This window comes from Odocoileus virginianus, chromosome 5 (assembly GCF_023699985.2).
Source record: "Odocoileus virginianus isolate 20LAN1187 ecotype Illinois chromosome 5, Ovbor_1.2, whole genome shotgun sequence".
Lineage (NCBI taxonomy): Eukaryota > Metazoa > Chordata > Mammalia > Artiodactyla > Cervidae > Odocoileus > Odocoileus virginianus.
This window is the reverse complement of record NC_069678.1, coordinates 18,439,521-18,459,865: the sequence shown is the minus strand read 5'-3', so window position 1 is coordinate 18,459,865 and position 20,345 is coordinate 18,439,521. Positions and strand designations below refer to the sequence as shown.

Here is a 20,345-nt window from a genome sequence, read left to right as displayed (position 1 = left end):
TGAGCAACGAGAATGAAGACAGACCATGAAATCCGGTGCGATGGGTCAGGGGACCTGCAGCCTCTATTGGACTGAAATGCAGAATCCACGCTGAGTCCAGGTTTTATTCCTAATTGTAGACACAAGACTTTCTCAGCTCTTATCTTTCTCAAGACACATGCTGTTTCAGTCACATACTCCTGTATGTCATCGACTACACTGACAGTCCAGATCTCCTTGTTTTTAACCCCAGGCCTCTCCCTTCTGGGCTAGTCTCAGGAACAATTAGCAAGTGAATAAGCAGCAAGGAGAAGGGGACGACAGAGGATGAAGTGGTTGGATGGCATCATCAACACAATGGACATGGGTTTGGGTGGACTCCAGGACTTGGTGATGGACAGGGAGGCCTGGCGTGCTGCAGTTCATGGGGTCACAAAGAGTCGGACACGACTGAGCGACTGAACTGAACTGAAGCAATATTCATGCCTGACTCCGACTTGGTGTTCCAAGGTCCATGCTTTCATGATCCCAGTCATACTTCCTTCTGGGTCTGGCCTTGGGGTTTCTAACAAGGCTATTATTCTAAGAAAAACATGAAAGATAATCATTAACATAGTTTCTTAATATATGCTGTTTTTCCAGGTGCTATTTCCATGGAATTTCTCAAGGCTGTGAAGGTACATTATTAGGAATTCCCGCTACATACAGTAAGGATAAATGGATATTTATAGGCAATGAGCAGAATGAGAGTCAATGGATGGAAAATTACATCAAGGATAAGAAGATTCTTGCTAAACCAACTTAGAATTCTTGCTAAAAGCAGGCTAAGGAGATCAGAAATTAAGGGTAAGGGGATTCTTGCTAAACTGATATCGGATTCTTCCTAAAAATGGCTACAGGCCCAAGGATGAGGTCTATCGGAAAAGAGGGCTCAGGGGGCCTGTTTAAAATCTGGTCAAGGAGAGAGTTTTTGTTAATACACATATAAAAATGAACACCTGTTAAAGTGTTTTTATTTAATTCACAAGGAAACAAGCAAAAGACTCTTGAGTGTCCCTCAGACAGCAAGGAGATCAAACCAGTCAATCCCAAAGGAAGTCAACCTTGAATATTCATTGGATGCTGAAGCTGAAGCTCCAATACTTTGGCCACTTGATATGAGGAGCCAACTCATTGGAAAAGACCCTGATGCTGGGAAAGACTGAAGGCAGGAGGAGAAGGGGATGACAGAGGATGAGATGGTTGGATGGCATCACCGACTCAATGGATATGAGTTTGAGCAAGCTCTGGGAGATGGTGAAGAACAGGGAAGCCCGGCATGCTGCAGACCGTGGGGTCGCAAAGAGTTGGACACAACTGAGCAACTGAACAAAAGAATAGACACATTTATGTAGGTCAGGGGTACAGAAATATGAAAATGAAGGCAAAACTGTTTTTTCCACAATGTTGGGAGGAGGCGGTTAATTGAACCTCTGTCAGACAACAGAATTTACATTGGGTCAGTTACCTACAGAGTTGTAAAATAGCCGCATGGAAACAGAAACTTATACAACAGAAGGACATGCTATAGACAAGTACTTTAGGTTTCCTGTCACTTCTGGGAACTCTTTCCCAAACTTCAACTTGTGAATGAGGTGCAATTTCTAGGTTATCATATTTATTACACTATATTTCGTGTAACTCCTCCCATCCCCACATAAGAACATGAGATTTTTGAGGCAGACACTGTGAGTTATTCAAGTTTTCTCAGTGTGATCATCTGCTTCTAAGGAGCACAATATTTGAAGAGGGTAGTAGAAGCCACAAGATAAATATATTTCGTATTAATGGAGCTTCCATCTTATTCTAACATCTGGAGAAACACATTTTTACATTAAAGCGGACACTGCCCTTCCCCTCATATTCAATGTTTCCTTATTTTATTAACCATTTCTATTTCAAGGCCTTAGGGATAGCTTGGGGATACAAAAATGCACCAGAGGGGTCTGCAAAGATGTACCCCAAGCAGGAAACAGCTTTGATAATAAGTGGCACTAGGTTGCAGGGGGGCCACTGACACATTGAGAATCATATTCAGACCAGCCTGGGGTGATAGGTCTTCTAACACACCCGCCTCTCGGTCCTTCTTGGCCCCAAGGAAAGTCCTGGTTTGACAGGCTGTTTTTATAAGTCTAGGGGTGGGGACTGGACATGGAACAACAGACTGCTTCCAAATCGGGAAAGGAGTACATCAAGACTGCATATTGTCACACTGCTTATTTAACTTATATGCAGAGTACATCAAGCGAAATGCCAGGCTGGATGAAGCACAAGCTGGAATCAAGGGAGAAATATCAATAATCTCAGATATGCAGATGACACCACCTTTATGGCAGAAAGCAAAGAAGAACTAAAGAGACTCTTGATTCTGAAAGTGAAATGGGAGAGTGAAAAAACTAGATTAAAACTCAACATTCAGAAAACTAAGATCATGACATCTGGTCCCATCACTTCATGGCAAATAGACGGGCAAACAATGGAAACTGTGATAGACTTTATTTTGGGGGGCTCCAAAATCACTGCAGATGGTGAGTGCAGCCATGAAATTAAAAGACATTTGCTCCTTGGGAGAAAAGTTATGACCAGCCTAGACAGAATATTAAAAAGCAGAGACATTACTTTGTCAACAAAGGTCTGTCTAGTCAGAGCTATGGTTCTTCCAGTAGTCATGTATGGATGTGAGAGTTGGATCTTAAAGCTGAGCGCTGAAGAATTGATGCTCTTGAACTGCGGTGTTAGAGAAGACTCTTGAGAGTCCTTTGGACTGCAAGATCAAACCAGTCCATCCTAAAGGAAATCAGTCCTGAATATTCATTGGAAGGACTGATGCTGAAGCTGAAACTCTAATACTCTGGCCAACTTATGTGAAGAACTGACTCATTTGAAAAGACCCTGATGCTGGGAAAGATTGAAGCCAGGAGAAGGGGAAAACAGAGGATGAGATGGTTGGATGGCATCACCGACTCGATGGACATGAGTTTGGGCAATCTCCGGGAGTTGGTGAAGGACAGGGAAGCCTGGCATGCTGCAGTCTATAGGGTCGCAAAGAGTCGGACACGACTCAGAGGCTGAATTGAGGATTGGGGAATCGAATCCTGCCAGGGGTCGGCCCAGTGGGGAAGAGCCCCTGCGCTGGTTCCCAAAGGGTCGAGCCCCTTGTTGCCTGCGGCCTGAAGCGAGCCCCACCATCCCGGCGGTGCTCAGACCCTGCGCCCCACGCCTGGGCGGCTCCCCTCTGAGGCCCCGCCCCGTGACGCGAGGCCCCGCCCCCGCGGCGCCCGCTTCCAAGATGGCGACAGCGATTCCTGCCCGGCTGTCCGGGTGGCGGTGACGACGGGCGGCAGAAGGCCAGGTGTGTAGGCTGGAGATGGTGGGGTGGGAGGCCCTGGAGAAAGGTTTGGGAGATTGGGAAGGTGAGAAGTTTGGGGTAAAGGCTGTAAACAGCCTTGAGCAAGGAGGGAGACCTAAGTGCAAGTCCGGATAGAGGCCGGTGGGCTCACTTTGCGAGGTAGAGCAATCGCCAGAGGAGGTTGGCATGGGATGAGAGGAGGCAAAGAGCTGGGCTGTAACCCCTTCCAGACCGCTGACCACGCCCCTCTAGGTGAGCTAGCCCAGGTTCTTCTGACAGGTTCTGCCCAGCCCTCCCTCTCCCCATCTCATTTCATCAATAACCCTGATCCCGACCCTCGCCAGGATGAGAAAGGTAGAAGGTAGAGGACGCCACCCCCATCCTATTTCCTGCCACGCTCCGGGGTTGTTTGCTTGCAGCTCCCAGGTGGTCACCTCCCTGCACCTGCGGAGCTAGCTGCCATAAATGTGAAGAACGGAAATGAGCCAGTTTCCTCCGCCTCCCTGGGTTCTCTTGAGGCCACTCCACAGTCCTGTTACGACTGCCTCACCCAGATCTCCAGTAGCTGCCCTGTCCCCACTCCCCAAACAGGTTGGTCCTGTTGGGGTGGGGGATGGTTAAATACCGAGTGAATCTGACATGCTATAGGATGGCTGGGGCAGAGCCGGGGACCTAGCATCTCCTGCTCCACCCCTTTTCTCTCCTACCACTTTCCCTCGCTCGGGAAACCGGCTTCACCCTGTTCCTGCTCTCTGCCCCTCTGAGGGTGGCTGGCTATCCTTGACCACTTCTGTTCCAGCTGGTCCCAAGATTGCTGTTGGAGTGCTGGATGGAGCCTGTCTCTGTCTTTTGTTACATTTCCAATTTTATATAATGCTTCACATCTCTGCTCCCCCGGGACCTCCTGGAGTCCCCATAATCCTGAAGAAGACAGTTTGAATCTAGGTGAGTCTATCTCTCCCCCTCTAAGATTGGAAGGAATGTTCTCCAGAGAATGCTCTGGAATGGCCTTGGGACCTGAATGATGTAAGCATTCCTGGGGGTAGGGACTGAGTAGGTGGTAGGAGTGGTTTGAGGGAGGGGTGGTGGAGAGTGAAACTTAGGCTGGAAGTGACAGGTGGTGCGGCCTGCTGATGGTTACGTTCTATTTCTTTTTGTATACTTGTGTGCGCCCTTGTGTGACTTTGTTCTTTTCCTTTCCCCTCTTTACCCCTGTCCACCACCTTCATCAATACCCGATGATCTCTCTGCTGGCATGCTGTCTTCCTGTCCCCCCAGAACTCTCCTCTCTCTCTCATCCAGACCTCAGCGCAGGATGTTGCGGAGGTTGCTGGAGCGGCCCTGCACGCTGGCCCTGCTTGTGGGCTCCCAGCTGGCAGTCATGATGTACCTGTCGTTGGGGGGCTTTCGAAGCCTCAGTGCCCTCTTTGGCCGAGAGCAGGAGCCGACATTTGACTATTCTCATCCACATGATGTCTACAGTAACCTCAGTCACCTGCCTGGGGCCCCTGTTGCCCCAGGGGGCCTCCCAGCTCCTCAAGGCCTGCCGTACTGTCCAGAACGATCTCCTCTCTTAGGTGAGTGCAGAAGGAAGGCAGAAGTGAAGGCAAGGCCAAGGTGTGGGGACAGGGGGCTTGGACAAGTATAGGATGGCAGCAGTGGGTCTTCAAACTGGAGGATCATGGAACTGGAAGGTAGGCTAATGTTGAGATAGAATGGACTCTAACTTTGGAGTTTCGACTTGGGTTCTTTGATTGAGCCACAGCTTTGCACTGCCTGCCCGTTTATGGGCTCTTCCTGCCTCAGGGTAGGATTAGGAGTTAGTTGGAAGTCCTGTTCTCTCTACCTGCTAACTGTAAGCTTCCAACCTTGTGAGGCAGGGGAGAGTTAAGGAACCCTAAAATAAGGCAGGCTAGGTGAGGAGCCTTCACCTTCCAGACTTTGCAAAGTTGTTCCAATGATGGGGAACTCAAGGCTTTGTCTGAGCAGGCCCTTGAGGGAGCTGAGTCCCAGAGTCAGACTGCCAGGGACAGGCCTCCCTGACCTTCTAACCCCTGACCTTGTCACCCCCTGACAGTGGGTCCTGTGTCCGTGTCCTTCACCCCGGTGCCGTCGCTGGCAGAGATCATGGAGAGGAACCCCCGGGTGGGGCCGGGGGGCCGATACCGCCCTGCAGGCTGTGAGCCCCGGTCCCGGACAGCTGTCATTGTGCCTCACCGTGCCCGGGAGCACCACCTGCGCCTGCTGCTCTACCACCTGCATCCGTTCCTGCAGCGCCAGCAGCTTGCTTATGGCATCTATGTCATACACCAGGTACTCCCAGTCCCCACGCCACTGTGACTTTCTTTTTTATAAGGAAGCCTCAAGCAAATTCCACTCTATTTGCATATAATGGGTCTCAAAATAATTAAAAGAGGGTCAGACTGGAATGTAAGAAAGCAGCAGCTTGCACTGCTCTGCCAACACGTTAGCCCCATGCTTCTTCTTAAGGATATTCCCATCGTCCTGTAATCTTCCATGATTTTTCCGTTGTTGAATTTGGAAGTGGACAGATTTGGGCCAAAGTTCTGGTTCTGCCATTTGTTCCATATGTGACCTTGAGCAAGACACCCAACCTGCTAAAATGAGGCAAAGAGTGGTAACCAACATACCACCTATTTCACATAGTTGTTAGGATTAAATGCTAAATAGTAGCATGTCTGTCAGGCACATATGTGTATTAGTCACTCAGTCATGTCCAATTCTTTGCGACCCCATGGACTTTGCCAGCCAGGCTCTGCTGTCCATGGGATTCTTCAGGCAAGAATACTGGAGTGAGTTGCCATTCCCTTCTCCAGGGGATCTTCCTGACCCAGAGAGCAAATCCGGGTCTCCTGCATTGCAGGCAGGCTCTTTACCGTCTGAGCCACCAGGGAAGCCCATCTGGCACATACTGATGCTCAAAAATTTTTTGTTGAATGAAAAAAACAAAAAAGTTGTCTTTCTCTTCATCCTCTTTATCCCGTAACCCACTCTGACTTCCCTCCTTTCACTTTTATGCTTCTTCTCCATGCCACCTATAGACCTAGTTGGTCCTCCTCCATTATCTTCCAGGCTGGAAATGGAACATTTAATAGGGCAAAGCTGCTGAATGTTGGGGTGCGGGAGGCCCTGCGTGATGAAGAATGGGACTGCTTGTTCCTACATGATGTGGATCTCCTGCCAGAGAACGACCACAATCTGTATGTGTGCGACCCCCGAGGACCTCGGCACGTTGCTGTTGCCATGAACAAGTTTGGATACAGGTAGAGGGCGGGAGGGTACTGGAAGCAGGGTGTTCCACCATCCAGTGGAAGAAGGAGGGATGGCTCCCAGAAGACATGTGGAATCCAGGGATCTTTCTCTCCCTAGCCTCCCATATCCCCAGTACTTTGGCGGGGTTTCGGCGCTCACTCCTGACCAGTACCTGAAGATGAATGGCTTCCCCAATGAATACTGGGGCTGGGGTGGTGAGGATGATGACATTGCTGCCAGGTGAGACTTCTTACCACCACCCTCTTCCCCAGCCCCAGCCTGGATCCCCGTCCTCTAAGACCACCTCTAGCCCTAGTCTTTTAACACTCATTTAGCTCCCTGGTCCTGAATGGTGCCTATTCCTCTCCCTTATCTTTCAGCCTGCCCAGGTCAGGCTTTGCATGCTGCTCCCCCTTCTGTCATCCTTCAGTCCCTTGGACCTGGTTAGTAACATTCCCAGGAGAGAAGGCAAGATCAATACAATCAATCCCAACAGTATCATGGGATTCCAGAGCTGGAAAGGGGCCTAGAGACTGTTTACTCCTGCCTCTGCTAAGATTGCATCCAAACCACTTCCTGCAGAGCTGGAAGAGGAAAGGCTCTGCTCCACAGAGTCCAGAATCACTTTAAAAAAATAAATAAATAAAGGGCCTGTGCCATTGGCATGATGCCAGCTTATTTTTAGCATGTGAAACATTTTGACCTTCAGCCTCAGCTGACCCAATTTCATATGTCATTTGACTATTTGGGCTTGATATGCTGGGCCCCTTGCCTCTCCTCCTGGTTTGTCCTCTAGGATGACATCTCTATGAATTCTTGTCTTCTGTATGTGTGTAAAGCACCCAGCAATTTCTAAATGTATGTATTCTTTCAGTACCTTCCCCATCCATCCTCATTCTTGCTTCTGTGTATCAGAATTGGAGTTCATTTCTTTCCAGGCCCTGAATTCCTGGTTCCACCCTTTTCTTAAATGTAGGCGAGGGGTAGGAGTGCAGCAGAGCTGAAGCTCCTCTGCCACTAATCTCATTAAGAATTGCTGAACTTCGGTCTGCGGTTCCCAGTCTTGTCCTACCTTTTATGACAAAATGGTCCCTCTCCCTGTCCTTTCCAGACAGCAAAGGCAGCTCCTGGGAGCCATTTAGGAAACAGGTGGGAGGTGCAAACCTACCCCCGTCAATTGTTTATAGGCCCCAGGGTGCCTGCACTAGGCCCTGAGGATTTGGAGACAACCAGCTTTTACATTCTCTTCTGCCTTTCCTTCTTTCTGTTTGACTTTTCTGTTCGCCCTTCTAGTACTTGGCCCTTTGTCGAGTTAGTAATAGTTATTCTTTGTGTAAAGAAACATGCAATTCCTTCCTTGCTGGCCTTAGCTCTTCTTGCTGACCTGTCAGCAGCTTTCTTCCACTCCGGATCCTCCAAGGTACCCTCGCTTTTCCCATAGGGTTCGCTTGGCTGGGATGAAGATCTCTCGTCCCCCCACATCTGTGGGGCACTATAAGATGGTGAAACACCGAGGAGATAAGGGCAACGAGGAAAATCCCCACAGGTAGGCCGGGAGGGTTGCCTGGGATTTATTAGTGAATCCTCAGGGCTCTACACCCCAGCCAGGCAGCTCCTAAAAGTTTCTAGATTCCTGGCTGTTCCTTTCCGGGTCTTAGTCTCCGATCTCTAACCCTCAGATTTGACCTCCTGGTCCGTACCCAGAATTCCTGGACTCAAGATGGCATGAACTCACTGACATACCAATTGCTGTCTCGAGAGCTGGGCCCTCTCTATACCAACATCACAGCAGACATTGGAACTGACCCTCGGGGTCCCCGGACTTCCTCTGGTCCCCATTACCCGCCTGGTTCCTCCCAAGCCTTCCGTCAGGAGATGCTGCAGCGCCGGCCCCCAGCCAGGCCTGGCCCTCTGCCTACTGCCAACCACACAGCTCCCCATGGTTCACACTGACTCCTTCTTAATCATGAAGCTGAATCTTTCCCACTTTAATCATGAAACTGAATCGGAGGGGTTACATTTTCCCCACCCTCGGCTCCTCACTGCTCTTAGAGGGATGTGGGGGAACTGAGCTTCACTGCTGTGCTGGGGGCAGGGGCCTCTCCTCACTGCTGGACTGGAGCTGGGCTCCTCTGGCCCTGGGGGTCTCTCTTTCTAGGGTCACCTGCCAGGGCTTATGACTGTGAATCCTTGATGTCATGACATGTGATGACTACTAGGACTCCCCTGCCCATGGGGTAGGAGCAGGGCTGGACCCCAAATCCCTTCTTCTTCCATGGAGAGAAGAGTGATCTGGCTTCTCCCGGGACCTCTGTGAATATTTATTCTATTTATGGTTCCCAGGAAGTGTGTTTGAAGGAAGCCCCTCCCTGGGTACTTTCTGCCAGTAATGGAGTAGCTCCCTCTTTTGAACCTGGCTCAGGGGGCTGGGATTTTGATATATTTTCTAATAAAGGACTTTGTCTTGCCTCTGCTCCTGCTTTCTGCATCCGAGGCACTCTCTGCCTATCTTTGCTCACCCACCCCCACCTTCTGCCCCTGGATGACAGAACAGCCAGAGCCAGCCAGGCTTTAGAAACTTTATTTTCATGGGTGAGAGAACCCCTGCCACCAGGGGCAAGAAGAAATGGGAGCTGAGGATCAACTGTTAGGTTCTGTGCCCAAGACACGGGCTGCTGCCTGACGCCCACTCTCTATACAATCATTGACAGCAACCCCCTCGTAGGAGGCCCCGGCCAGGGTCAAAGGCAGCTTCTGAGCAGCCAGGAATTGGGCAGCTGACTCTGAAAGGAAAGATAAAAGAAATATCACAGCTGGGGGTCTATTTTCATGGCTCTTCTCAGCCCAGCTGCTCTCTCAACTTACCCAATTTTTGCCAGTGGCCTAATGTATACTGCGGGATAGAGTTCTGGGGAGAGAAAAAGGGATACAGGGAAAACATTATTATTGATATCCCAGGCCTGGGTGCTACGTTCCGCGGGGTCACAAAGAGTCAGACACGACTTAGTAACTGAACAACAACAGGCCTGGGTAGACAGTGACAAATGGATCAGTCCCTGCCTCTACTAGGTAGCTGAAGAGTATTTACCTGTGTTACCAACTCACCTTGTGTAAATGGACCAAGCAGTGACTTGGTGGCTCATTCAGTCCTAATTGAGTGGCAGCAGCTTTCTCTGCCTCCTGTTGGAACAGCTCCTGAGATAAGACACAGCCCCTGGCTTCTAGTGTCTGTAACCAGGAACCTCCCAGCATCACCTAAGGAGGGAAGATGGCGCTGACCAGCCTGTCCTTACTGCACTGGAGCGGAGAGGAGCCCTTTGGAAACCCCACTAAGCATGGCCACTTCTCTCACAGTCAGTCTGAGGCCCGGGGTGCTCCCATCCTGCTCAGGGAAAGCAACGGAGTCATACACAATTCCCAGGATAACTGGATCTTCTGAGGATGGCACCAAATGTCCAAACCCCTGGAGGAAACAGAGAGACCAGGTCAGGAGGGAAGGGTTCCAGCTGAACCTGTGTCTGTCTCTCTTCTTCCGGGTCACACCTGCACAGGCAGACGAGCTCCTCGGTACTGCAGATTCACCACAGCCACAGACACTGCAGTGATGGTGCTCAGGGCACGGGCCAGCGGCGCGGCCTCAGCAGGGAGCAGCTTGCTGAGCACTGCAGGAGAGAGCAGCCTGCCTCAGGAGGCGTTCCCAGTGCAGTTTTAGCCACCCTCCTTAGGATAAGACCCCCCACAAGGATGAGCAGTTCAAGGGCATGGTATGGTCCCGCTGGCCCAGGAAGAAGCCGGGTTACCTCACCCTGGCTGGGGAAGGGAGGGGTGGGCGGTGGCTATCCCATTACCTGAAGCTGGAATGGCACTAATAATGTGGTCAGCCTCCAGGCTGCTGTCCCCTAGAGACACCTGAAAGGATGAAAACATTAAAAGATGGAAATCATGGGAATTATGCCTCAGTTTCCCAGCACCCAAATGGCAGGGAGAGATTGGATGCTGACTCAGGATGAAGAGACTAACTATGTAGTCAGAACAAAAATCATCCCCCTGTTACTCCAGTAAGTGGGCCAGACAAAAGCCAGTGGGCCAGTTTGAAATGTTTAGTGGAGCTCCCTTAGGGGGAGCCACTTATATATAAGCACTACTTCTATCCACAAATCTGGATCAAATGGTCTTGGAGGAAGGTCCACAAATAAGGCCTAAGAACCTGGGGTACCTCATATTTAAGCAGCTTTTAGGACAGAAGAAAAAGAGAAACTCCAGTTCTGGAGTTTAAACAAAGATGAAAACTCTTAACACACAGGTTCATCACAGTCCAGGAGGCTCTCCTACCTTCCAGCGCCCTTCTGCCTGGAGACTGAGCCCACAGACTGGCTGGCCTTGGAGAACAGTGACACCCCTACTAGTCAGGTGAGCGTTCAGGGCCTGGGGCAATGTCTCCAGCCCTCCACGGAGTGACCACTGGCTCCAGCGCTCAGCCCGAGCTTGGCGAATAAGTGCTGAGTCCAGCTGTGGGCCCCGGCCTGCAGAGGAGGAAGCAGAGAAGAATCATTAAAATAGCACCCCTTGCCTCCAGTCCCTCACTCTGGCAGTCCTTAATATCTTCAACCCTTGAACCAACTGCCCCCTCACCTGCCCCCAGCAGCAGCCCCAGTAATATGGAGCGATGGGTTTGCTCAGCTTGGAAGAGACTGGGAAAGCAGGACCTGATGCTGAGCTCACGGCTGTTGCCTGCAAACACTCCACGGCAGAGACTGTCCATGGCTAGAGACGCCACCTTAAGGGTGAGACTAGGATTGAGAGGCCAAGGAATAAACTGCACTAATTTCCACTAATCCCTGCTTGGTAGGGAATGGAGGCAGTATGGGTTTACTTGGAAAGCAGTCTGGCTACAACAGATGGAATGGGAAGGAACTGAAGGCATTCACCTCAACACTGAGTTTGGGGGGCTACTGGGTATGAAGAAGAGGGCATGTTCAGAGGCTACAGAAGAGGCCCTCGTGGTAGACTTGCAGTTGGTTCAGAAGGGGAGGGATTTGGGGGCTTCTGGGTGGTGGTACCTCAGAACCAAGGCGGCGCTGGGCAAAACTGTGCACAGTCTCATCAGGGTCTTTGCCACGAGGGGTGGTCAAATCCCTCAGCCCAGCCCAGAACAGAGGTTTGGAGAAGGGAGGTGAAGGGCGGAGGAGCCCCCTGTATGGAGGAAGGCACAGTGAAAAGGGAGATCTGATTTACCTCCCCAGCTCCAGGGGATCATTTCCATTCATTTGGCCCCTTTTGCTGGGAGGGCTGACAGACTGGGAGATGAGGAAATGGAAGGGGTGTGAGGATAAGGGCAAAGGAGAAGGACGGCAGTAAGGAAGCGATAACGTTACCTGATGCCAGACGGCAAGGCATGCAGAGCACCGCCAACATACAGGAACCTGTTCTGCGCAGCTGGATGGTCTCCCCGGACAGGCAGCACTTCCGAGTCCAGGCCAAGCTCAGAAACCTGCTCTCCACACGTCCTCAAGAGGAGGATATACTAAGGAAAGGGCTGGCCACCAAATCCACTTGCTCCCCTTAACTCTATCCTCTAGTGAATGCCCCTCCGCAATCTCTCCTAAGCATTCCACAAGCCGCTCACCAGGAGCAGGGTCCGGGCTCCCAGGGGTCCCGCCGGCCGAATTCCTCGAGGTCCAAGTTCAAAAACAGCACCATCTGGCCCTCGCACTGAGCGGATCCAGCCTCCCAGGCGCTCGCTGCCCTCCACCAAGACCACCTGGGGACAAGAGGGAGACGCTGCAAACTACGACCACAGCCGCGGTGGCAGAGGGGTCAAGAGAAGAGGGGGCGGCGCGTTCGCTCTCGCGGGAAATGGGAGAGGTGTTAAAGGCGCTCCCTCTGGCATCGTGGGGCACTCACCTTGGGGGGACAGGGAGCCTGGCTCAGGTAGTAACTGGCGGCCAAGCCGCTGATCCCTCCGCCCAGCACGACCACGGTCCGGCCCATGAAGAACCCTGCGGGTGAAGACGCACTACGGCCAGGGTGACCGCAAGCACCCTGCTCTCCAGAAAACCTGCGAGCTCCGCGTTCCACCCCCGGCCATTCGCTGCTTTCGGGGAAACCAAGAGCCGGCGGATGGGGCGGTGGAACTCCGAGGTCCCCTCCCAGGGCCTGGGACTCACCCACGAGGGGAACGAGAAAAATGAGGCGAAAGGAGGAGATAGAGGTCTCAGCGCATCACCCCGCCGGCGTTCCAGGGGGACAGGGGAGGTGGATAAGGGCCACACCCACGCTATCTGCTCGCGCAGGGCTCGGGGATCCAACTGGACGCCGGGGTTCGGTGGCGCGTTCCTTCCCACCCCTCTCCAGGCGGAGAGCTTTCAGCCCGCTGCCTCCGCCCCCAAGCTTTTTGGCCTCTCCGACTCCCCGTCCATTCTAGTCTCGCGGCCGCCCCAGCCGGTAGAAGGCGGGTCTCTGAAGCTGGAGATTAACTGGTTCGCTGCCGGGTTGGAGGGAGCGGCCGTTTCCCGCAAGGCCCTCCCTTCAGGGCTGGAGCGGCGAGAGCTGAATCCGGGTCAGCATTCTCCAGCTCGAGCTTCCCAGGCCCCACCTAGGGTGAGAACCCTGGAGGGAGGGTCCCATGAGCTCTGCTTGTAGGGAGAGTAGATAGGGACGCTGGAGGCTGGTCCGTGGGGAGGTGGCTCCATAAACAGCTCCTTGATGTTAGCAACAGTCTGGGCCTGTGGGAGCTCGGGCGGCCTGGCAGCGAACCGTGTTTATCCACAGGGGTCCCTGGGTACCACGCATTCGAGAGGCAGCCCCCTACGCTGGCAAAACCCGTGGACCTCCGTGCCCGCACTGCCGCTCCGGGCTTCCTTACAGCTTCCCGAGTCTCGAGTTTGCCTTCCCTCTTTTCCTCCCAGTGTAAACCTTGGCATCAAAGTGTCCTGGTCCCACAGCCCTATCCCCACCCCACGGCTCTGAGCGAGCCCCCATCTGTTCAGATAGGGAACTGAGTCCCAGGAAGACTCCCCATCCGGCCTAGTTCTGTATCTCCACACCCTTAAAACACAAATACAAACAAGGACATCTTTTTTTTTTTTTTTTAATAAATTTATTCACAAAAAAAGTGAGACTGTAGAGGGTCTGGGGGCTGTACACGGGCGGGGGCCTGTGGAGCTCTGTACATGGGACTGGGAGACAAGGGAGCCTCCAGGTGAAAGGGTATTTTTTAATAAAAAAAATAACGGGAGGTACAACCACCCCCTCCCCCCTCCCCGATTAAAAAGACACAAAAATAGACGTCTCTGAGGTAAATGGGGAGCCTGGGGGCTTCAGGGTGTTGAAAGGGTTTCACAGGCACCGGGGCGGCTCCTGCATCAGTTGGTAGAACAGCACGTAGCCCTCACTGGATGCCACCTGGTTTTCACTGACAGGGGAGACACTAGGAAGAAGGGACACGGGGAAAGAGGTGTGACCAGCTCTGCACATTCCTGCCTCCCGACTAGACCAACCTCACGGCTTCCAGGTGGTGGTCAGGATGCCAGCCCCGCCCCCCAGGCGGCACGGTGCTCTCCACGGGCTTTGTATTAGGGAAGGGTGTCAGGGCTGTTGTGGGAACAGGGCAGGAGTTGAATAGCAGGCTCTTCTCACCGAGAGTCATTGTAGACATGCCAGCCAGTCTGGCACCGGCATAGGGCTGTGTAGTGGCCGTAGTGGACGCTGCCCGAGTGGTTGCAAAGGGCATACAGCTGGTACACGGGGCTTCCTTCAGGGTTAGAGACCACCAAAGCCTGCAGTCAGAGCTGCGCCCCGCTCCCGCTCCCTCCCTCCCCTCCTCAGCCCCTTCCCTGCCGCACTCACAAACTCACCAGCTTTGTCGCTGGCGAAGTCCCCTAGGCTCAGTCGCTGCAGTGGGAAGTCTACACCTACTGAACTCTTCTTGATGGAGCCTCGGGAGGCGGAAAATCGATTAAGATCTAAGGTCTGGTTAAGGAGAATTTGGGAGGCAGAGGGCTCTGAGGGGGGCTGAGGAGTTGAATGTTGTCCACCACCCTGAACACATCTGGGGAGCATGATGGGGAAAGGTGGAGTGGCAGGCTTTTCCTAAGGCAAACTGAATTCCCTAACGTCCAGCATCTGTAAACATGGAAAATGTGGGAAAAGAATGAATGGGAGAAATAATCTGAAGATTAGGATACGGAGCACGAGAATTCGGGGGAATCTTTGTACTGTCAACTTTTTGGTACTTCGTGTTTTCTGCCGACATCGGTCACACACCTAAATAAATGTCAAATAATGTTATAAGGTTAATGTGTTCCTCACCACAGTCGGCTTTTCTGGCATCCTGACTCGTACAAATTCACTGTGCTCTGTATGTACTTCTGTATCCTCTGGGCCGCTGCCCTCTGCCCTGGAAGCACCAGGACATACCTGAAACTCCTTTACAAACCCTGACACGTGTTATTCTTCATACTCAGGCACCATGCAACCCCTTTTACACATATGGAGCTCCCCCCCAGGTTTCCCACCCTTACTATGTCCCTTGTGAACCCCCACATACTGGGGCATTCTCCGATTCTAGCTCTTCTTCCTTGGTGAAAAGGTTGAAACAATCTCGCAGAGACACCTTGCCCCCAGCAAATCCTTTCTGGGGGGAAAGGGGAGTGAAGGGTCAGCATGGTACGAATTTACTTTTCCAACTCTTCTCAAGTAATCCAAGCTTCATTTCTCCTCCAGAGACCCACAGGGTTCCCTCCCACACTAGGGGTGGGAGGGTTGCATCAGAGAACCCATGTTCCATCCACCCCTGGAATCTTCTGGAATCCCACCTTGGGGATGGGCAGGGACAGGTCACAAAAAACCTCGAAGGTCGTGGAGCGATACCCACAGGCCTGGCACTTGAGACAACTTTTCAACTGGCCCACAAACAGGTCTAGATAGAAGCAAAGGGGCAGGGGAAATAGTCACTGTGGGATGCCTAAGGTGCTTTCTTGGAATCCCATCTCTTCCCACCTCTGGACCTAACCTTTCCTTTCCCACCACCAACACTCCTCACAAACCCCTAACAACTTTTCCACCCAGTCCTATTCCCATACCCCTCGACAGTATTGATTTTTTCTGCCAAGCCTGCACCGCCCCCTACACACACTTTCCCCCCTCACTTTGTCTTATTCCATACCCACAATCTTGCTGTCCTCTCTTTCCAGGTAACGCTTCCACATTAGGTTGGCTCGATCGTCATCGCTACCACAGATCAAGGAAAGTGGGAAGCATCCATGAGACAGCAGGAATGCTGGGCACCCCCACCACCACTGAAATGATCCACCCCCTCCGTGCCCCAGCTCCTCCTCTCTATTTCAAGAAAGAGTCAGAGGAGTCCTCCTTCAGAGGACTTTCTGGTAAGAGGAAAACAAAGGAATGTAGACAAGGGAAGAACATGCCGTCTTCCTCCACCTGGCTCCAAACCCCTTTTGTACCTTATAAATTAATTATCCCCTCCTCCGTCAATATGGTGACAGCCACAGCACTATCTTCTGCTTCCATCTGCGCCCCTCAGCCTCCTCGTTCCTTCTTCCTACTTCTGCGCTGTTTCACAAACCATTTTCTGAACTATGTATTTCCTTGGACCCTACAGCCTCAATCTTGACTGACTCACTTCTATGAAGGATGAATGCTGCTGATAAACTACTGGGGAGAAGAGGGAGGGGATGCAACCTTACCTTAACTCAGGTTCTTCTAGCAGAGCCCCTCCGAGGCGGGGTGGGGGGGGAACAGGACTACTGGCCAGGATTGGTGGAGCCCGGCGGCCTCGGCGGTTGATTTCGAGGTGTAGCCGCTCCATGAGGAGCTTCAGAAACTCTTGCGCATCCTGCTGGCTGCAGCCAGACAAAGAGCATGGGCAACTGACTCCTCCCTAGTCCACAGTCACTAATCTCTGCCCAGACATCTGTCCCCACTTCCTGGATGAAGAGCATCTCAAGGCTCAGATGAGGCTGCCAGAGCTCCCTACCCCCAGACAAGGCCAGAGAGAAATCCCATACCCTTCAGCTCTCCCACCTGTATCCAGAGAAGGAGGGAACGTATTTCTGGAAGACAGCTCGGAATCGGGTAGGATTCACAGCTTCACAGGAATCAGGGTGCCACAGGGCACCAATCACATCTGCAAAGGCTATTAGGATAGGAGTGGGGAAGGGAAACAAAAGTTAATGACTACAAGAGGGAAGCAAGGGGAGGCCCAGAGGGCAGAAAACAACCTCTAGGAAATGAGACACAAGGAAAAACAGATACAACTGCCAGCTTTCAGGCTCGGGGTCACCGCCACTGGCAGATGAACCTACACGGGGTTGGGGAAAAGAGGACTTGAAAGAGGGGAGCAGGCGTTGTTGCCTTACCTTCAGTGAGCTCCTGGGCGCGGCCCCCTCCAGGCACCTCTTGACGGAAGTCCCTTCGCAGACAGAAGTCCCGAAGAGGCCGGGTGCTGCTCAAACACTGTAGCACAGCATTCAGGAAGCACTGGGGAGTAGGAGAGACACAAGATGCCTTAGGAGAACTTCAGTGCTGTCCTTCTCCAAGTTTCCCTGCCCATGCCTGTCCTCAACACCAGCCCACATTCCTGTTAGGAAGGATGGAAGAATGGCTCTCACCGTGTTCCCCAGATTGCGGAGGCCAATGTGACCAGAGCCCAGAAGCAGTGTGTGATGAGCCTGGAAGGTCAGTACAGCACAGTCAACAGGTTCCTGTACACCCTACCTGGCACTTCCACCTTTCCACAGCGTGCTGCCCACTGCCTTCCCCATCCCATCCTTCACCCTCAAACTCTACACTTTTTCTCTCAGTGAGTATCAGGGTCTCCCTACCTCGCTGGCCAGGAGCAGTAAGCCCATCACAGCTGAGTGTACCACGGTCTCAGCCATGGCTGTCCCATCTGTTCCCCACTTACTCCTCTGCCCAGCTAGCCGGCGATGCAACTCCTGGGGCAACTCCCCAAGCACTGGCATGGTTGCCCAGCTGCTCCCCACCCCCACCTTGCTACCCGCAAGGCCCCCTCCTGCACCCGTGGCCCCTTTCTACACCCTCTCCTGATGGCTCCAACTGCAACCAGCCTAGCTCACTTAGCTTGGGAAATGGGCAACCACATTAGCTCAGATGTTCTGAGCCCGCCCCTCCTTGGCTCCAGAGATTAATTAAACCTAGACAAGCATCCTAGGAGAGAAGGCCCAGCAAGGGAAATTAAGGGCCTGGGGACCCAAAGAATTCCAAATGGTTGAGTTAATTCCTCAGAGAATGAAATGGCAAACCATGCTGGGGAGACACAGACAAGCCCAAAAAGGGTCTATGAGGCTTGAGGGTACTTAAGTAAGGGAGAAGAGAGTCCACACTACTGAAATGAAGGGGTGAAAAGGAATCTGGGGGAAAAGGAGAAAGGAAAGGCATATGATGGCAAGAAAGCTGGAGGCACGGAGGAACATGGGCATGGAAGGCCACGTGTGCTGGCGAATCCTCACCATCTTGTCATCGGAGTAGAAAGGTTCAGAGGGCCGGGCAGATATCACGTGGAAGGAGCCATGGGGAGTAGGGGGCTCTGTCCGTATGCTGAACAAAGTGGGTGGCCCAGGAAAGCCCCCAAGGCGGCGGAGAGAGGTGCTGCGTCTCAAAGGGGGTGGCTCAGGCCGAAGAGCCAAGCGACTCAGTGCAGCCCCTAGCTCTCCAGTGCCACGGTGCCCTCCCAAGGCAATCCCCATTGGACGCAAGTCCCCACTGCTCACAGATTTGGAACGGGTTAGGTTGGTCCTGGATGGGAGAGGCAGAGCCACAGTTGGGGGTGGTGAGCCAGGCAGGGGAACTCCATGATCTGCCCGAAGTGGGCCGCTGGGACGAGGGCCTGAGGTCCGTCCCCGTCCCAGCTCCAGTTTCTTGAGCCGTTCCTCAGGGGGACCTGGCCTAGGAGGCAGAGGTCGTAACAAGGGATTTGGCCCAGGGGCTGGATTTCGGCGCTCCTTGCTCCGGGCCCGGGGAGCAAATGGTAGCTTGGATCCCACTCGGGGCTGGATATTAAGAGGTGGCTCTCGGGTCCGTCCCAGGCGGTGCTCAGAAGCCTGGGGCATTGTGGACACCACAGGCTGGACCTGGGAGAAGAAGACAGGGTCAACATCTGAACATGGAGGGAGGTGGGAACCTAGGCTACAATAGCTGGCTATACGCATGGAGGGCAGGACGCACATCTATCATATCAGTCATTGTATCCCCAGTAGCTAGCATAGTGTTTGGCACGAAGTAAACCCTCAGTGACCACTGAGTAAATGAACGAATGAACGATAGCAGTCCAGAGCTTTGATTCGACATTCCTTACCCTCTTCCTGCAGAATACAGCTTTACTGGAGAGCCAATGAAAAGACAGTTCCTATCTCGTCTGTCTTTATAATCTAAATGTTCGTGGAGGTCCCCCATACTTGGCGAGTCAAGTGGGATGTGCTCTGGGTCATTTAGAACCTCTGGTCAAATAGGGGTGTGGGTGCAAGTATAAAACAACCCCAAAGACAGCATTCCATCTCAAACCTCTGCCCCTCCGGGCTGCAAATGAAGCAGATTAAAAGGGTGACTTGCGAATCACTCCCTCCCCCCGCCTCTGAGCTCCAAAGTGATGTCGGGGCTTAGGGGCAGTGGCGAGCAGGGAGGACGAACAACTAATTCCCTGACCCTCAAGCACTGCACCTCGCCCACCACAGCAGGTTTCAACCGGGTCCGCCCCCCTCGAGGGCAGAAAGGCCGAGGCTGCTGATTGGCTGCGGGGTCCAGAGGCATATTCTCCACGATCCAAGGATGCTGGTCCCTCCAGCCCAGTTCTCTCAGGCCTGCCAGGTCCCCAGCGGCTTTGCCTTTGTGGAGAGCGATCTCTCGAGTCTGGAGCAGTCTTCCCTCGGAACCCCCCACGCCATACGCCCCGGACCGTACCTGTCCCCGAGTGAGGCGGCGGGGGAGGCCAACCGGGGTCAGGCCTCAGCTCAGGGCCACCCCCTACTACCCTCGCGCAGCGCCCCCGCGGGCCCGGCTGCAGCTTTAGCCGCAGCTATTGCCCAGCTCTCTCCCGCCGCAGGGGCCGCCGCCATCTTTGTTGGTCCCGCCCGGCCACCGGCCACCGGCTTCACTGTCTCTCAGAGCGCCTGCGCACCCACACTCAGACTCCACCCACCTGCATCCTCGGCGCTTGCGTGAACCCGCCCCTTTGGCTCCGCCGCTGACACCATGGAAACACAGCCAACTTTAGGACCGCCAGTTCCCAGCTCTGCCAAAAATTTTCTTTAAACCACCACTCCAAAGCAAGTCCCTAAAGTACAGAGTCCCATCGCCCCATCTCGTGGACTTAAAGGATAGAAACCTGACAATCGTTGTATGGTTCCCCGGCTTGCAGCACAGACCTTCCCAGGGAGCAAGGATGCGAATGCAGGGTCTGGGTCCAGCCCACAGACCAGAGAATTATCCACATAGGGATGGGAAGCTCCCTGGAGGGCAGGGAATACTGGCCTTGCAAAACCAGTACTCAGTCATCTTGCAGGCCGAAGCAGGAGTCTCCCTGCTAAAGCACATGTGCAGATTTCAGCAGCAGGGACAGCAGTCAGGATGTCCTTTCATTCTGGTCCAGACGGAGCTTCCTCCAGTTCCCCCTCCCTCCTGAACTAGGATGGTCGTACACGTGCCTTGGGTGGTAGCCTGCTGACCC

The 20,345-nt window shown here is 53.0% G+C and overlaps 3 protein-coding genes and 1 long non-coding RNA gene across 9 annotated transcripts; 2 read left to right on the top strand and 2 right to left on the bottom strand.

Moving 5' to 3' along the window:
* Positions 1-4,318: 4,318 nt before the first annotated feature.
* On the top strand, positions 4,319-9,113 carry B4GALT3 (beta-1,4-galactosyltransferase 3). The gene is made up of 6 exons (XM_070467659.1): positions 4,319-4,944; positions 5,445-5,680; positions 6,461-6,651; positions 6,758-6,880; positions 8,082-8,186; positions 8,320-9,113. Exons 1-6 carry the CDS (start codon positions 4,623-4,625, stop codon positions 8,591-8,593), a joined length of 1,251 nt encoding a protein of 416 aa, XP_070323760.1. The 5' UTR covers positions 4,319-4,622; the 3' UTR covers positions 8,594-9,113.
* Positions 9,114-9,205: 92 nt separating this feature from the next.
* Positions 9,206-12,631, bottom strand: PPOX (protoporphyrinogen oxidase). Of its 2 annotated transcripts, XM_020907041.2 has the most exons (12): positions 12,545-12,631; positions 12,267-12,401; positions 12,016-12,131; positions 11,701-11,833; positions 11,273-11,417; positions 10,973-11,163; positions 10,489-10,549; positions 10,184-10,302; positions 9,993-10,103; positions 9,746-9,895; positions 9,506-9,548; positions 9,206-9,423 (listed from the first exon to the last, which is right to left on the bottom strand). In XM_020907041.2, the coding sequence occupies exons 1-12, from the start codon at positions 12,629-12,631 to the stop codon at positions 9,281-9,283; spliced, it is 1,434 nt and encodes a 477-aa protein (XP_020762700.2). In that variant the 3' UTR covers positions 9,206-9,280. The 2 variants fall into 2 exon arrangements, with proteins under 2 accessions (XP_020762700.2, XP_020762702.2); XM_020907043.2 differs by lacking the exon at positions 12,545-12,631 and having other exon boundaries at positions 12,016-12,147; positions 12,267-12,347.
* On the top strand, positions 10,040-16,259 carry LOC110146296 (uncharacterized). 2 transcript variants are annotated; one of them, XR_011487726.1, is made up of 3 exons: positions 10,040-10,125; positions 10,944-13,240; positions 15,835-16,259. It is a non-coding gene; the product is annotated as an uncharacterized lncRNA (long non-coding RNA). The 2 variants fall into 2 exon arrangements; XR_011487727.1 differs by lacking the exon at positions 15,835-16,259 and adding an exon at positions 13,412-14,938.
* USP21 (ubiquitin specific peptidase 21) lies at positions 13,843-20,292 on the bottom strand. 4 transcript variants are annotated; one of them, XM_070467653.1, is made up of 13 exons: positions 19,580-20,292; positions 18,133-18,753; positions 17,272-17,331; positions 17,020-17,140; positions 16,685-16,796; positions 16,348-16,503; positions 15,807-15,871; positions 15,457-15,560; positions 15,189-15,275; positions 14,827-14,905; positions 14,497-14,604; positions 14,279-14,393; positions 13,843-14,069 (listed from the first exon to the last, which is right to left on the bottom strand). In XM_070467653.1, the coding sequence occupies exons 2-13, from the start codon at positions 18,730-18,732 to the stop codon at positions 13,979-13,981; spliced, it is 1,698 nt and encodes a 565-aa protein (XP_070323754.1). In that variant the 5' UTR covers positions 18,733-18,753; positions 19,580-20,292; the 3' UTR covers positions 13,843-13,978. The 4 variants fall into 4 exon arrangements, with proteins under 4 accessions (XP_070323754.1, XP_070323752.1, XP_070323755.1 ...); XM_070467651.1 differs by lacking the exon at positions 19,580-20,292 and having other exon boundaries at positions 18,133-19,571; XM_070467654.1 differs by lacking the exon at positions 19,580-20,292 and having other exon boundaries at positions 18,394-19,571.
* Positions 20,293-20,345: the final 53 nt, after the last annotated feature.

Bases quoted from the DNA above. Each gene is read 5' to 3' on its own strand.
- B4GALT3 (XM_070467659.1), top strand. From the start codon at position 4,623: ATGCTGTCTTCCTGTCCCCCCAGAACTCTCCTCTCTCTCTCATCCAGA. The intron at 4,945-5,444 runs GTGAGTGCAGAA...ACCCCCTGACAG, and splicing joins AGAACGATCTCCTCTCTTAG to TGGGTCCTGTGTCCGTGTCC. The intron at 5,681-6,460 runs GTACTCCCAGTC...ATTATCTTCCAG, and splicing joins GCATCTATGTCATACACCAG to GCTGGAAATGGAACATTTAA.
- PPOX (XM_020907041.2), bottom strand. From the start codon at position 12,631: ATGGGCCGGACCGTGGTCGTGCTGGGCGGAGGGATCAGCGGCTTGGCC. The intron at 12,402-12,544 runs GTGAGTGCCCCA...TCTTGTCCCCAG, and splicing joins AGGCTCCCTGTCCCCCCAAG to GTGGTCTTGGTGGAGGGCAG. The intron at 12,132-12,266 runs GTGAGCGGCTTG...TGTGGAGAGCAG, and splicing joins GAGCCCGGACCCTGCTCCTG to GTTTCTGAGCTTGGCCTGGA.
- USP21 (XM_070467651.1), bottom strand. From the start codon at position 18,849: ATGTGCGTCCTGCCCTCCATGCGTATAGCCAGCTATTGTAGCCTAGGT. The intron at 17,332-18,132 runs GTGAGGATTCGC...CTGACCTTCCAG, and splicing joins TCTACTCCGATGACAAGATG to GCTCATCACACACTGCTTCT. The intron at 15,561-15,806 runs GTATGGAATAAG...GCTTCTATCTAG, and splicing joins AGAGGACAGCAAGATTGTGG to ACCTGTTTGTGGGCCAGTTG.